Below are 14,994 nucleotides of genomic sequence, written 5' to 3'. Positions count from 1 at the left end.
GTTCCATCTAGTCCTCTGTTCTTCAGGATCCTAACAAGAGTCTGTCTGTCGATGGAGTCATATGCCTTTGTGAAGTCCACAAAGGTTATTACTGTCTTTTTGTTTTTAAGGCCCTATGTTCTATCAGTTGCCTCAGGGTAAATATCTGTTCTATACTTCCTCTTCCCTTCCTGAATCCTGCTTGGTAGTCACCCACTGTATTTTCTACCTGTTCTGCTACTCTCTTGTGCAAGAGTTTTGACAGCACCTTATATCTGACCTCTAGTAGCGATATTTCTCTGTAGTTGTTTGCTTCTCTCTTGTCCCCCTTCTTATGTATTGGTACTACAGTTTCATTCTTCCATCCTTCTGGCAACTTCTTATTTCTCCAAATCTGTTTGATTATGTTGGTCATGTTGTCTATTGCTTTGTTGCCTCCCCACTTTATCATCTCGGCTGCTATACCATCTTCTGCGAGAATAGAAGCATGAGTAAATGAAATGGAGCTGGAAGCCATTCAGAAAAATTCTGAGAAAAGAAAATGAGTACTTCATTTCTTGCTAAGATTCCTAAGAAATGTAAACCAAAAATATTTTGTTGATTTTTTCAGTACTGAAATGTAGAATGTCATTAGCTGTAAAAGTGTTGTTTGTGAACTATGGATACCAATATTGAATTACCGACACCAAATCATCAATGTACTTGCATATGTTAATAATAAAAATAAAAAAATAAAATAAAAAATAAACCAAAGAATGGTCATTCCCCATCCAGGATTATGAAATAGAAACTTTTTATGTTCTTAACCAGCCCTCTTGGAAGGAGATTATCAAAAATGAAAATAGTTCATTTATGCCATATTTTTTATTAAAATAATTTGTCACTTCTTAATTGCCTTTTTAAAATATTTTTTCATCTTTTTGAAATACTTTGCCACCTTTCTCACATTTCTCAAGTGCCACACATCTCCTCACCCTGCTCACACTGAATACAATGTATCTTGTTGGATGTAACCCATAAAGAGTTGTCTATATCATCACAACTGAGGAATTCACTTTCACTGTTACTACTTGTGAGACTCCCCAAGACTTCTTCCCCCATACAATAGCACGCTGATTACTCCATAGAACTGAGTCTTAGACAAAAAAAGGTGAAATAGCAAGACAAGACCACAGCAGCAAATGCGAAAAGAGATTTTTGAGCAGGCCAAGCCTTGAATAGTTACTGGACACTTGGTTCAGAAATATGCCTCACTGTGTTAACCAATCTAGAGCACACACATTATCTGGATGGTATTCCATCTTAACCCACCTGGAGCACATAGGCATTGCCAAGGCATTGTTCATTAACACCACTACAGCATCTGACACAAGTAGTAGCAGGTTTGCCTTAGCATGTCTAGAGCAAGTGCCAAGAGTTAACATTTTTGAAGCGGTCATATGGTTATTTTAATCAGTTTCATTTTTACAAAATGAGGCTACTTGATCCTGTAGAGGAGACTTGTAACTTTTGTAGTGGATGATATTACAGAAATCAGTGTCTTGGTCACATGTTAGATTCTAAAAATTCATGACTGGTGCTCATCAGATACAACAAGTACAGCAATAACACATATTTACATGTATTGACTAAGGCCTATGTGCCACTGCTGTACTTGAACTACTGCATTGTTGAACCTGATAATGACTGCAATGCTGAAACAGCTCATGGATTTTGATAAAATAATTTGTGACCAAAACATTGATTTCTATAATTTAATCAGTTTTGTTTTCCTTGTACCAACACAGCAGATAATTATAGCACAATTCACAAAAACCATGACATTGACGTACAAGCCAATAGATATATATACAACAATGCCATTCACTGTAAGCAAAATTTTGGCACATATGGTGAAGTCATATCTTAAATTTTCAGTCGTAGTAATTTGATATTACATGTGGCATCCAAGGAGAAGACGGATTATCATCCTCAATCATGAAAGAGTCATAGTTTGTCAAAAAGCTCCTGTGAATATGATGAAGATAATGTTAGAAATTTGGCTTAACTTCTTAGTTTATACTACAAATAAATGGGGAATGTATATGCAATGCCAATATTGTATCTGCTAGAAAAAATTTAACAGGTGGTTTCACTTTGTTCTGGAATGTATCTCGATGATGTAAAAGAAGTCGGTTAGTGGAGTTTTATCATGATTTAACACCCCAATCTGGACAATATGTACAGAATTTTACCTTTACATGGCCAGTTCCCCTGTAGTTTTTAATCCATAGTATTTTATCTCTTTGTTCAGAGTTTCAAGATGGTGTATCACTTCCAGTACTTTAAAAACATGATCATTATATACATTGTATACAAGGAAGAGACCTGGAGATACTGGAAGTTATCAGGTAGATTATATAATGGTAAGACAGAGATTTAGGAACCAGGTTTTGAATTGTAAGACAGGAGCAGATGTGGACTCTGACCACAATCCATTAGGAAATGAGACACTTAGAGTAGTAAATGAATTTTGCTATTTGGGGAACAAAATAACTAACAATGGTCGAAGTGTAGAGTATATAAAATGTAGACTGGCAATGGCAAGAAAAGCATTTCTGAAGAAGAGAAATTTGTTAATATCGAGTATAGATTTAAGTGTCAGTAAGCCATTTCTGAAAGTATTTGTATGGAGTGTAGCCATGTATGGAAGTGAAACATGGACAATAAATAGTTTAGACAAGAAGAGAATAGAAGCTTTCATAATGTGGTGCTACAGAAGAATGCTGAAGATAAGATGGGTAGATCACATGACTAATGAGGAGGTATTGAATAGAATTGAGGAGAAAAGGAATTTGTGGCACAATGTGACTAGAAGAAGGGATCAGTTGGCAGGACATGTTCTGAGGCATTAAGGGATCACCAATTCATAGAGGGAGACCTAGAGATGAGTACACTAAGCATATTCAGAAGGATGTAGGTTGCAGTAGGTACTTGGAGATGAAGAAGCTTGCATAGGATAGAGAAGCATGGAGAGCTGGATCAAACCAGTCTCTGGACTGAAGACCACAACAACAACAACTGAAAAGTAGTAATAATCAGACTGTGAATCAGAGAATATCAGCACTGTTTCATTGCATTAATTTTTTTCATATATCAATTCTTTTAAGGCAACAGTGAGCTCAGTACTTATTCTCAAAGCCTCAGAGTTGACATGCCCTCTTGAGGACCAAGGCCTATATACTTTCAGGTACCACCATACCTAGAAACATTGCCAGTGTTAACTGCCCTCCACAGTACGACCTTTCCCCTCTGTGAATGGTACAGTAAGACTGGAAACATCTGAGACTGTGGGATCTCCAACAAAGTTGTAGAAAACAGAATGTCTGGCTATGTCAGAGATGCAGGTGCATCACCATCAGATTCTGCAATGGATAGCATGTAGACTCATGACAAAAAGACCTTAAAAATAACGGTATTGCTGGTTCTTGTCCTCCTGAGTTGGTGAAGATGTGCCTTGTGGGATCACTAAGGCTACAGATGATTTTGCTGTCACTGCATACATTGTCTGGCTATGGATAGCTTCCACAGTAGCTGGAATTCAACTAGTGATCTGAATGAACATGCCCACACCAGAGAATATCATGTTGAACTGAGGCATGTGAAGGGCTTAGAATAATGTAATTTGTGAGTTGGCGGGTTTTAGCATTGTTTCTTGGCTATTTTCAATGCAATATTTTTGCGAGCATTTTGCTGGTGACAGACACTGTGTGGTGGGTTGTGAGAAACACGTTTACTGCTACCTCTGTATGAGCTACCAGAACAGTTTTGGCCTTCTTGTTCTTAAATGTTTGTGTCATACATTTTCAATCCTCAGTGGTATATAGATGAACTCGTGCAGACTCCCTGAATTTGACTTGAAGCTAGGACTTGTATAATTGTGTGATAAGTGATAGGACTTATAATGACGATATTGGGGAAGCTGAAGGATATATCTATCACCATTAATCACTTGGAGGTGCAGAATGGGCCCAAAGTGTAAATGTATACTACTTACCTTAGAAATTGCAACACACTGCACAATATCAAATTAGGATGAAGGGTACTAAACACTTGGATATGCAAATTATTAGCTTTCAAGTGTAACCAAACAAAGTAGGCAGGGGAAGCATCTATCAGTATATCTCAGAATTGGACAATGTAAGCACTGTAATAAAGTGAGACAGCAATTTATCATTCTGCAATAATGCTTTTTGTAGCAGTCGGGCCATAGTCAGTTCTTTGCTGGATCCCAATAGCCCCATGTGGCTAAGACCCTAGAGGACTGATATATTATTTTAATGGGTCATAAATGACATGGACAGTGTTCAACTGTCTCCCTGGTGACAGTTTCATTAGATCTTTCACCCACTGAAGACGTCTGGTAGGAGCTGCCAGAGGGCAGGGTAACCTTGAAGTGATTCCCATAATCAGCAGTGTGAGTAGATTAGCACAATAGTGATAATTTATCACTAGCATACTTTATACAAGTAGCCTACAGTGACTCGTCTGTCTGTTAATGTGTAGCTTGAATTGTAATGTATTCCTAAATGCTCTTCATCATGATCATTTACAGAACATGATATGTGAACTGATTCCAGTGAGAAGGATCATAATAGGATTTCAGATGGTTTTATACAAGAAGGAAGGGGGGAACAATGCCTGCACTTGCCTTACAAATTTTTAATTTAAAAAAAAAAATATCTACATTGGCCATGGATATTTATTTTTATAAATGCCTTAGAAATATCTCTATTTTCCAGTTTTTGTTTTTAAACAATCTTTTAAACTTAATCTGGATTTAGTTGAGCACCAGATAGGTTCCTTTTATTCTTAACTATTTAAATTTCACAATGGCTGAAGGGGCATTAGTCACTGATTAATCTGCTACACAGTGACAAAAAGTGTAATTTGTTATTAAGCACCTTGGGTGATGTGGGTATGGTAAGGAAAATTTAGCAGTATTGTAAACACCATAGTTAACACATTTTATTGGTGTTGAGAAGCAAGATAATGTTGAGACAACTCAAATTATCATCTTTTATTGACTATTTGGCACTTGCAGATGTGCTTGCTACATACCGAGCTGAGTGCTGTGTCACTCTCAAATAGTGCATCTATCTACACTAAGGAGCCTGTGCTTGGGCCTTTACATGGGCTGGGGTACCTAATCAGCCTACCTCACCCCATGTTGAACATCTGTGGAGAGTTTTCTGTGATGTCTCATTCTACTGCTCTGAAATTTGGCACTGCTGAGACAAACATTATTGTAGGTGTATAAATTAGTTTCTGACTTCAGAGTTTCTCTGTAGATTTATTGTTGTCCCAAATTGATAGAGGAGATTTGGAGGAACTCTTTTTGTAAGATACAACTGTAATGTTACACCTGCTGGTGTCAATGGCTTAGGACTGTTGCTTGCAAAGTCTGTGGAGGAGTTGTCACCTATGCCAACACAAAATTATTCATCCTCAATCTGGCTCTAGGTAGAATAGATGAAAAAAGCAATGAGGTCCAAATTTTGCTGAAAATTGTCTGAACACAACCTAGTTGCCTAAAGCTATTGAGATATGTGGTGGAAACACCACTGTAAACTTAAACTCATCAACAGCACTTAGGTACCTGACTGCTGGCTCGCCTATGCCTGCCATTAGTGCTCAGGGGACAGCAAGGAAGCCCATGTTAATTCTTCAGTAGCACTGAAGTAAAATCCAAAGGCCAGGCTTAAACTTGTCAATACCTCCTCAGGAGTGGTGGAGTATGATGAATTAACTTGTCAACAGCAGCCAATTTTGTAATGTTTTATTTTATCTCATATGTGTATTTGCCTAAACCAAATGATAAATTTGGAAAAGCTGGGTAGATACACAGGTAACCAAAAATTGGTCATTCTGTATGGCACACAAAAATTATAGAACTGTCATTTCAGTTGTATTATAAAATGTTTTTCATGTGATTTTTTTCCATCGTTGAATTTTACGTAAAACGGTATTGATTATTATGATTCATACTGGTGAATAATATTATATTGAGTCAAAAGGCATTTCCTTTGAAATAAAAGAAATCATTTATGATGTATGACATAGGCATCATATCCTGGTGCAAGACCGAGGTGCAAAATGTAACCAATCCACCCACTCAGCACCTCCTACTCCATTCCTCGCACAGGCTTATCCATCAGATGTTGAGCCACCTGTAAAAGCAACCATATCACATATCAAATATGCTGCAATCACACTGTACAACTTTTTATGCCAGTATGACAACCAACCAATTGTCGACCAGAAGGAATGGCTACTCCTAAACTGTAACCAAGAATGAAGTTGATCACCCAGTGGCACAAGATGCAGCAGGTACAGTGTGCAAGAAATTTTTGAAAAGGTTACATTACTAGTTTTGATGCACTGAGTCTTCACTTTCAAATGTCATCACAACCTGAAAACTCCATTAATAATCGCAATCACACTTCTCTCAGAAATTTACAAAAAATATGCTGAAATCAGTAAACAGAAGCAAGGGCAGAAGAAACAGGTCACAAGACATCATGACAAGTTTTAGTGGATCAGTCATTTTACACCTTAATGCAGTCTACAAGAATACTGCATCAGGATGCAGAATCTTGCTGCATTACATCCCGCAGTGACACAATGATCATTTTGCAAACAAAGGCTCATACATCGTACTCTGATAACCTACAGCAAGCCCGAAACTAGAACACAGCATGCAGTCATACTGTGTTCTTGTAATGAAATCTTTGTAAGATTCCATTAGCACAGTATGATTGTGTGCTGTGATCTAGTTTTGTACTTGCTGCACATTATAAGATTACGATATGTGAGCCTTTGTTTGCAAAATGATCATTGCATCACTGCAGGACGTCCTGCAAGAGTACATAATATCTTTCATCTGGGTGCAGTTTTCATGTACACTGCATGAAACTGTAAAATGACTGATCAGACAAAACCTATGATGATGTCTTGTGTCCTATTTATGCTGCCTTTGCTTCATTTTGCTGGCTTCCCCTTCTTCTGTCCTGTAACCCACTTCCAACACACATCACCTTTGTCATGTGCCACACTCCACGAGCTCCAATACTGTATATCACATGACTAGCCCATGTACCTGCCACTCCTCCCTCCTGCATTATGTGTCAGCAACTCTGCTGCCTCCCTCCAACCACTAGCTACCCATGCCACCCATGTTCCTACCTCAAGCTTCTCTCTAGCCATCCACCAAAAGATTCCTCACCTAGTAAAACACAAGAAAGAGAGAAGAAAATGGGTTTATTTCAGGGAAAAGCAGAATAACCAATCAAACACTAAGTGTGTGTGTGTGTGTGTGTGTGTGTGTGTGTGTGTGTGTGTGTGTGTGTGTGTGTGTGTGTTTGTGTGTGTGTGTGTGCGCGCGCGCGCACGCGGGTGCGCGTGTTTGTATGTGGACATGTGCGCATGGATGTGTGCATGTATATGTGTGTCTATATATTGATATTGTAGCCTGACAAAAGATTTATTTTGAAAACTAGCAAGTTTTCTTTCTTCTTTGTGTGTGACTGTTTATGACTCAACATTTTTTTCTATTTGGTGAATGGCCTCCTTTACTCATAAAGTGTTTACTATATAAATAGGATATGCTTAGTCTAAATACATGAAGCTCAATTAAGTTTCTGATGGTAATTAAATTTTTATTTTACTAAAAAAATATTACTCAGTATGTTTTCATGATGCTTGTCAACCCATTGTTCTGCATTAAAGGTGTTCTCAGTAATTGAGAGCTTTATATTTTATGTTATTGTGATGTGTTCTCTTTGTCTTTTCCCAGTGCTGCTGATTTGATTATTGATGTTTCCCTTATGTTCCTATATAACATTATTCAGTTAGAAATTTCTTTCTTTTTACTTCTCTTTCACTATTTACATCACATTACTTTTAGTTATTGCTGTCAAATATTTCTCATCTGTGCTCCTAGTTTAAATTTTCCTTGCTCTGACTTGTGTCTTGCATACCCAGCTGTTTCTGACTTCTAAAGTCATTTCATTTTGCATTTTATCCCTCATAAACTACGTGATCAAAAGTATCCACACACCCCCAAAAACATATGCTTTTCATATTAGGTACTCCATATCAATGACCACAGTAGTCATTGGACATCACGAGAGAACAGAATGGGGCGCTGCATGCATGGGACTCAAAGACATAAAACGTGGTCAGATGACTGGGTGTCACTTGTATCATACGTCTATAAATGAGATTTCTACACTCCTAAACTTCCCTAGGTCCACTGTTTCCAATGTGACAGTGAAGTGGAAATGTGAAGGGACACATACAGCACAAAAGCGTACAGGCCGACCTCATCTGTTGACTGACAGAGACTGCCGACAGTTGAAGAGAGTCATAACATTTAATAGGCAGACATCTATCCAGACCATCACACAGAAATTCCAAACTGCATCAGGACCCACTGCAAGTACTTTCATAGATAGACGAGAGGTGAGAAAACTTGGATTTCATGGTTGAGCAGCTGCTCATAAGCTACACATCATGCCGGTAAATGCCAAATGATGTCTCGCTTCGTGTAAGGAGCATAAACATTGGACGATTGAACCTTGGGAAAAGCATTGTATGTAGTGACGAATCACGGTACACAATGTGGTGATCTGATGGCAGGGTATGAGTATGGCGAATGCTTGGTGAACGTCATCATCCAGCGTGTGTAGTACCAACAGTAAAATTCGGAGGCAGTGGTGTTATGATGTGGTTGCATTTTTCATGGAGGGGGCTTGCACCCCTTGTTGTTTTGCATGGCACTATCACAGCACAGGCCTGCATTGATGTTTTAAGCATCTTCTCACTCCCCACTGTTGAGCAATTCAGGGATGATAACTGCATCTTTCAACATGATCGAGCACCTGTTCATAATGCACGGCCTGTGGTGGAGTGGTTACGAGACAATAACATCCCTGTAATGGACTGGCCTGCACAGAGTCTTGACCTGAATCCTATAGAACATCTTTGAGATGTTTTGGAATGCCGACTTCGTGCGAGACCTCGCCAACCAACATTGATACCTCTTCTCAGTACAGCACTCCATGAAGAATAGGCTGCCACTCCCCAAGAAACCTTCAAGCACCTGATTGCACGTATGCCTGCAAGAGTGGAAGCTGCCCTCAAGGCTAAGGGTTGGCCAACACCATATTGAATTCCAGCATTACTGACAGAGGGCACCACGAACTTGTAAGTCATTTTCAGCCAGGCGTCCGGATAATTTTGATCACATAGTGTAAGTTCCTGCTTGACCTTAGTGTTTGATTGGTTTTTCTGCTTTTCCCTGAAATAAACCCATTCTTGTGTTTTACTAGGTGAGGAATCTTTTGTTTCAAGAAGCTTGAATTTTCATCAGCTTTTGAGAATTTATTTATGTCTGCACCTACTGATGGTAAGCTAAGTAGACATAATTTGCATTTAAGATTAGATATTGTTGTCTGTTGTTGTTTAAGGTACAATATGAAAACCTCTCCATTACTGGAACATTTTTGATACTTAGTAACTATTATCATTAAAATAAACACACTAAAAATTTTAGTCTACATGTGTAATAACCTGATGTAACAATTATTCCACGAATGTTGATGTATGGTGTGTGTTTCACCTAATACAACATCATATCCTGTGCCAGTATGTACCACTCAGCCAACAATAAAATGATAATCACTGCACTATCTACCATATACTTCCTAGCGTATTCACTTAAATTGTCTTTCCAGGATTTCACACACTGGGTTACTGGATGGTATGACTGGAATCTGGCGTTAAACCAGGAAGGTGGCCCTAACTGGGTACAAAACTATGTTGATGCTTCAGTTATTGTGAATGCGAAAAGTGATGAATTTTATAAGCAGCCTTTATTTTATGCTATTGGCCACTTTTCCAAGTTTATTCCTGAAGATTCAGTGAGGATTAATATTGTGCCAAACAATGAAAATGGAATTGAAACTGTGGCATTCACAACTCCTAATAATGCAACAGCTATAATTTTGTTCAATAAGTAAGTTCCTTTTTTCATCATTTTCTATTTACAATAGAGCAAAAATTCATAATAATATAAATAGTTTTTCATGATTTTATCGATGAAGGTTTGCAACAGATGTTTTCAGAAATATACTGTAGAAAATCTGCAACCAGAACATTTTTCATGTGAATGATTTATTTCACTTTATCTAGTTTCACACCTTGGCTCATATTCAGATTAGCAGTAAAATTTCACACTTTGTCCAATAATACAACACAGTATTAATGACTGTGTGTTTTATAGCAACTTCAACATTTTACTTTCTGATACTTGAGAAAAAATTTACTTTATGCATTAAAAAACAGGAGTCTGCTTCACTGATGCATGTCCTGCTGAAGATAAAGCTGGTAGGCACTGTTTATTTAAGTCACTGGGAAATGAGCCTAGGCCATAAACTAATTATATTGAAATAAATAATTTAGTCAAAATTTGTGATTGGTTGCTTTTTTCCTCCTATAATATTTCACTAGGTTTCTAGCAGAGATAATTATTCCATTTTGTGCACAAGTGTCTGAACTCCAAATAGTCTATTCACCAATGGAATCATCACCTTGGCAAGAAATCTGAAAAATGCCATGAATCAGTAATGTTAAGATCATTATAAATCACAGAATAATACTTGTATAATTACACTGAACTAACTTAGAGAGAGAGAGAGAGAGAGAGAGAGAGAGAGAGAGAGAGAGAGAGAGAGAGAGAGAGAAGAGAAACCAACAAAAACATTTTATTTGTAGGGAGGCATATGAAAATCTACTTACACTTTGCCATTCAGTAACAAAATGGCAATTCACACTCTCCTTACTTCATTTTGCAGTGTTTCCTTATTGTTATGTGAGAAAAAAGTTATGATTTATGTGCCTATAAAATCAATCAGCTTTGACTTATCAGAACAAATAATAATGTAAAATGTAAAAAACAAGCTTCATTATAAAGAGGGATAAATTTCCATTTTAAAGCCTATGACAAGCCATTCGTTGATATACAGTGGGTGAAAGGAGATGTGGTGATTACAGAGAAAGTATTTATTTTTCCATTTCTAAGAAAGACAAGTGAATGAAGGAGTAATGTGATTGCAGTATGTTTCATTATATTGTATAATAGCCATCTTTTAGATTTATTGTATGAGCAGGAAAATTTATGTGGGAAAACTGTAAAATTATGACACAGAATGCCTAGCTCTTCCTTATCTCAAGAGATGAAATCTAAGTACTGATATAAGCTGCACATAAAAATAAAAAAGAACTATCCTAGCTTACAGAAACGTTTGTTCTTTTGTCAGGGAGGAAACAGGAATAATTTGGGAAAGGAAATCACTCAGAACTAAGGTTGAGAGTTGTTGTACAAGGGGTGACAAAGCTTAAGAGGGAAGGATCAGAGAAAGTAGAACTCTACCAGCTTCAGTTGAGAGATCCTAGAAGAACAGTGTGAGGGGTAGAAATGGAGTAAGAGTATGAGTAAGAGAAGTGGTAACTGAAGTGAACAGTGTAAGACTGGTGTAATCATGAGGTGGGAGGAAAGTGAAAAAGGGGACAGGAACTAAACAGAGAGAGAAAGAGATAGGGAGCAGAGGGGGGTGGGGGGGGTGGGTGTAGGCATAAGAAGAAGGAAAGTAAAAAGTAACAGATACTAATGAGTATATGAATAAATGAGAAATCCTACAAAATGAAGGCAAAAAATACATTTTTATACTCATATGTTCACAAGAGGTAGTTCCTTCCCAGGATGGATTCTGAACATCCCAACTCTCCTTTCTACCCATCACCCACCTATTCCTTTTTCACCCCTGAAGAAGGACCTAGTGGTTCTGAAAACTATGATAGATATTTCTATTTTTATGTGTCTGTCAGCAGTAGAGCAATCTCACCTCACGAAGAAAATTACAGACTAGCAATTCTGTTACTCTGTAAAAATTTAATGTTGTTGTTCTACAGGGACACTGCTTTTACCATTTGTGCACACCAAGATGTACACATCTTAAATAATGTTTGCAGTATTATTAATCATATTTAAGTGTTTTGATAAATTATTGCCATTATCTTATGAGAATGGTTAGTGGTTGTGAAAGAAATGAACCTCCATTTGGCATAGAATAACATTAAAGCATATTGAATAACCCTTCAAGAAAAGTTACTTATTTCAAATAGACTGTCCTTACTAAATTGTTTAGTACCTAAATTTTATTATGCAAAATATTTATTCACAAACCACTATATAAAATCACGATACGTTATTGTTACATGACATTTCTGGTTTATGAACTGGCTAGCTGTTGCCTGTGGCTGCAGTCACATATCAATAGTTTTATTATGATATAATGAGTAACTAAGCTGTATTCTACATGCAATAACATCAGCTGGTCTCATGTATTCATCTTTTTGGCTAAGCATAACCCGTTAGGAGTGCCACTCCTTCCCAACTGCCCCCCACGTAGCATCACTGCCAAGTGGTGCATGTGGAGTGAGGTGGGGATATATAGATTATACAACATGCATATTGTGCAACAATTTTAATTAATTTTCAGTGTGGTTAATGTTCACTGATGTACAAAAGTTGTTCCACTCCTTACTTCACCCTCGCAGAGGGCAGCACACATAACTCAACTACACTGTTGACCATTGTCATATCTGTTCCCTATGGCCTAACAGTGGCTATCACAGGTGAGCAGGGATCGTTCAGGAGTGGGGCACAAAATATGCGTGGTGTAGAGAGGGGGATGGATAGCAGAGAAGGGGTTGGGGGAAGGTGCTACTGCTACCTACAGGAGTGTGCAGGGACATGGTGTGAACAAGATAGTGGGTTGCTAGGTGCAGCATCAGGATACTGCGCTGAGCAGGGGGAGGGCAAAAGGGAGAGAAGAGAAGGGGAAAGGATTATGCAGGTATGCTAGTGTGATAGAAGGCATTTGTATGGATGGAGAGAGAACAGGAAAGGGGATAGTCAAATGGAGGATGGGGACTAGCGAATGTTGATGCCAGGAGGACATAGGAGTGAAGGATACATTGCAAGGAGTGACAGTGGGAATGTGGGAGATGGTAGGTGCCCTTGGCTTATTTGGACAACAGTGCTCAGCACTAAAGATGTGACAACCATCAGTGGTTGGGCTGTATGGAAGGGACTTCATAGTTTGAAATGGGTGGCAGCTGTCAGAGTGGAGCTATTGTCAATGGTTGGTAAGTTAGAAGTGGACAGCCAACCTTGAGGTGGAGGCTGACATCAGGGGAAAAGGCTTGTTGGGGTGTGAAGAGAATGGGAAAGAAGGTGCTGAGGTTCTGGAGAAATGTGGATAGGATGCCCGCATCCTGAGTCCAGATCACAAAGATGTCATCAATTAATTTGAACCAGATGAGGGACTTGGGATTTTGGGTAGTTAGGAAGATGCTTTCGAACGAGATGCAATTGTGGGTGAGGATGTATTTGATTGTTGTGACTAGGAAAGAGGTTGTAGGTATGAAGTCAGTCAGATACCAGTAAAGGTAGTGTTGAACTCTGGCAAGGTCATGGGTACTGGGGATATTATTGATGAGGGAAGTGGAATAAACAGTAATGAGCAAGGCACTGGCTGGTGAAGGAGAGTGGAGGGCAGGTAAACGAAACGTATACTGTCTTTTATATGGAAGGGTATGTTATGGGTGCCAAGGGCCTTGCTGCACTGGTGACACCAGTTCCTGTCAGATCAACTAAGTTACACGCTATCAGGCTGGACTAGCACTTGGATGGGTGACCATCCGGTCTGCCGAGAGCTGTTGACAAGCAGGGTGCACTAAGCACTAAGCTAAGGAGTTACTGGAGTTGGGTTCACTGTGGCAGAGATGGCAGATGAGCAGCTGGCTGAGTCCCTCTGGCAGGTAATCTCTGTGTGTACAATCACAGTGTTGTTGATTTTGTCAGCCAGTAGCATTATAAGTGCAGGGTCAGCTTTTAGGTGGTGGTTGTAGTTCTTTCTGTGGATGTGAGGTTGGTTTCCATGTTGAATAATTTGGGGAATGATTGTGAAGCAAGATTTGAGGTTAAGATATTATGGAAAGTGGTGTTAGACCAGGGTTATCTGGAGGAATAAGTTGAGAAACTTGGTGTCTGATATTGGTTTCGACTGAGTCTGATTGATTTGGTCAGTGGCAAAAAAAAAAGTGTTCCCAATGCAAGGATTGGGAGAAGGAGAGAAGGTCTTTAACTAACATAAAATGACTGAATTTGAGAGAGGGGCAAAAGTAATGACACCTCAGCTTCCAGACATGGCCCCATGTGCCTTTTCTGTATTCCAAAAACAATGAAAACATTTAAGGTCATTATATGCATAGTTGAGACTAAAAATGCATCACTGACATGGTTAGTCTATTCTGAAAATAAAGTTCATCAGGCGTTTCAGGGATTGGCAGAAGTGCTGGCATATGTGTATAGCATCTATTGGAGACTGTTTTGACATTATTGTAGATGAATGAGTAAAATTGCTTTAAAAAAATCCATTTTTTTAAACAGCTCATATATACAAAATGTGGCTATGTTCCAGGCCCTTTATGTTAATCTTGTGTTGAGTAGCTCTTTGAATGCACTGCCACAGTTGTATGTAAGGGAACAAACAAGCTATTAGTACTGAGAATTTATAGGCCCCCAACATGGAATATCTCAAACCCATATAGCAGGAAATATCAGTTCAAATATGTTTTCTAGCACTTCTATTACCTAACAATACCAGAGAAGGAAAGTTGCTACTCACCATATAGCGGAGAGTTCTCTGAGACTGCAAAAGACGTGTGCGCAAGTTGCATTTGCATGAGTGTGTGTGTGTACTGATGGCAAAGGCCTTAATGGCCAAAAGCTATAATTGTGTGAATCTTTTTGTTATGCCTATTGCAACTCAGCATCTCCGCTATATGGTGGGTAGCAACTTTTCCTTCTCTGATATTGTTACATTCTATCCTGGATTTTCCATTGTT

At 38.6% G+C, this 14,994-nt stretch overlaps 1 protein-coding gene across 1 annotated transcript in view; it reads left to right on the top strand.

Moving 5' to 3' along the window:
* Positions 1 to 14,994, top strand: part of LOC126271868 (lysosomal acid glucosylceramidase-like) — a 190,860-nt gene that overhangs the window by 159,419 nt on the left and 16,447 nt on the right. The window contains exon 10 of the mRNA XM_049974208.1: positions 9,756 to 10,036. Coding sequence (XP_049830165.1) covers positions 9,756 to 10,036 — 281 coding nt within the window. The remainder of the gene's footprint in view (positions 1 to 9,755; positions 10,037 to 14,994) is intronic.

This window comes from Schistocerca gregaria, chromosome 5 (genome assembly GCF_023897955.1).
Source record: "Schistocerca gregaria isolate iqSchGreg1 chromosome 5, iqSchGreg1.2, whole genome shotgun sequence".
NCBI lineage: Eukaryota > Metazoa > Arthropoda > Insecta > Orthoptera > Acrididae > Schistocerca > Schistocerca gregaria.
The sequence above is the reverse complement of the archived record's forward strand: the minus strand, read 5'-3'. Positions and strand labels throughout refer to the sequence as shown.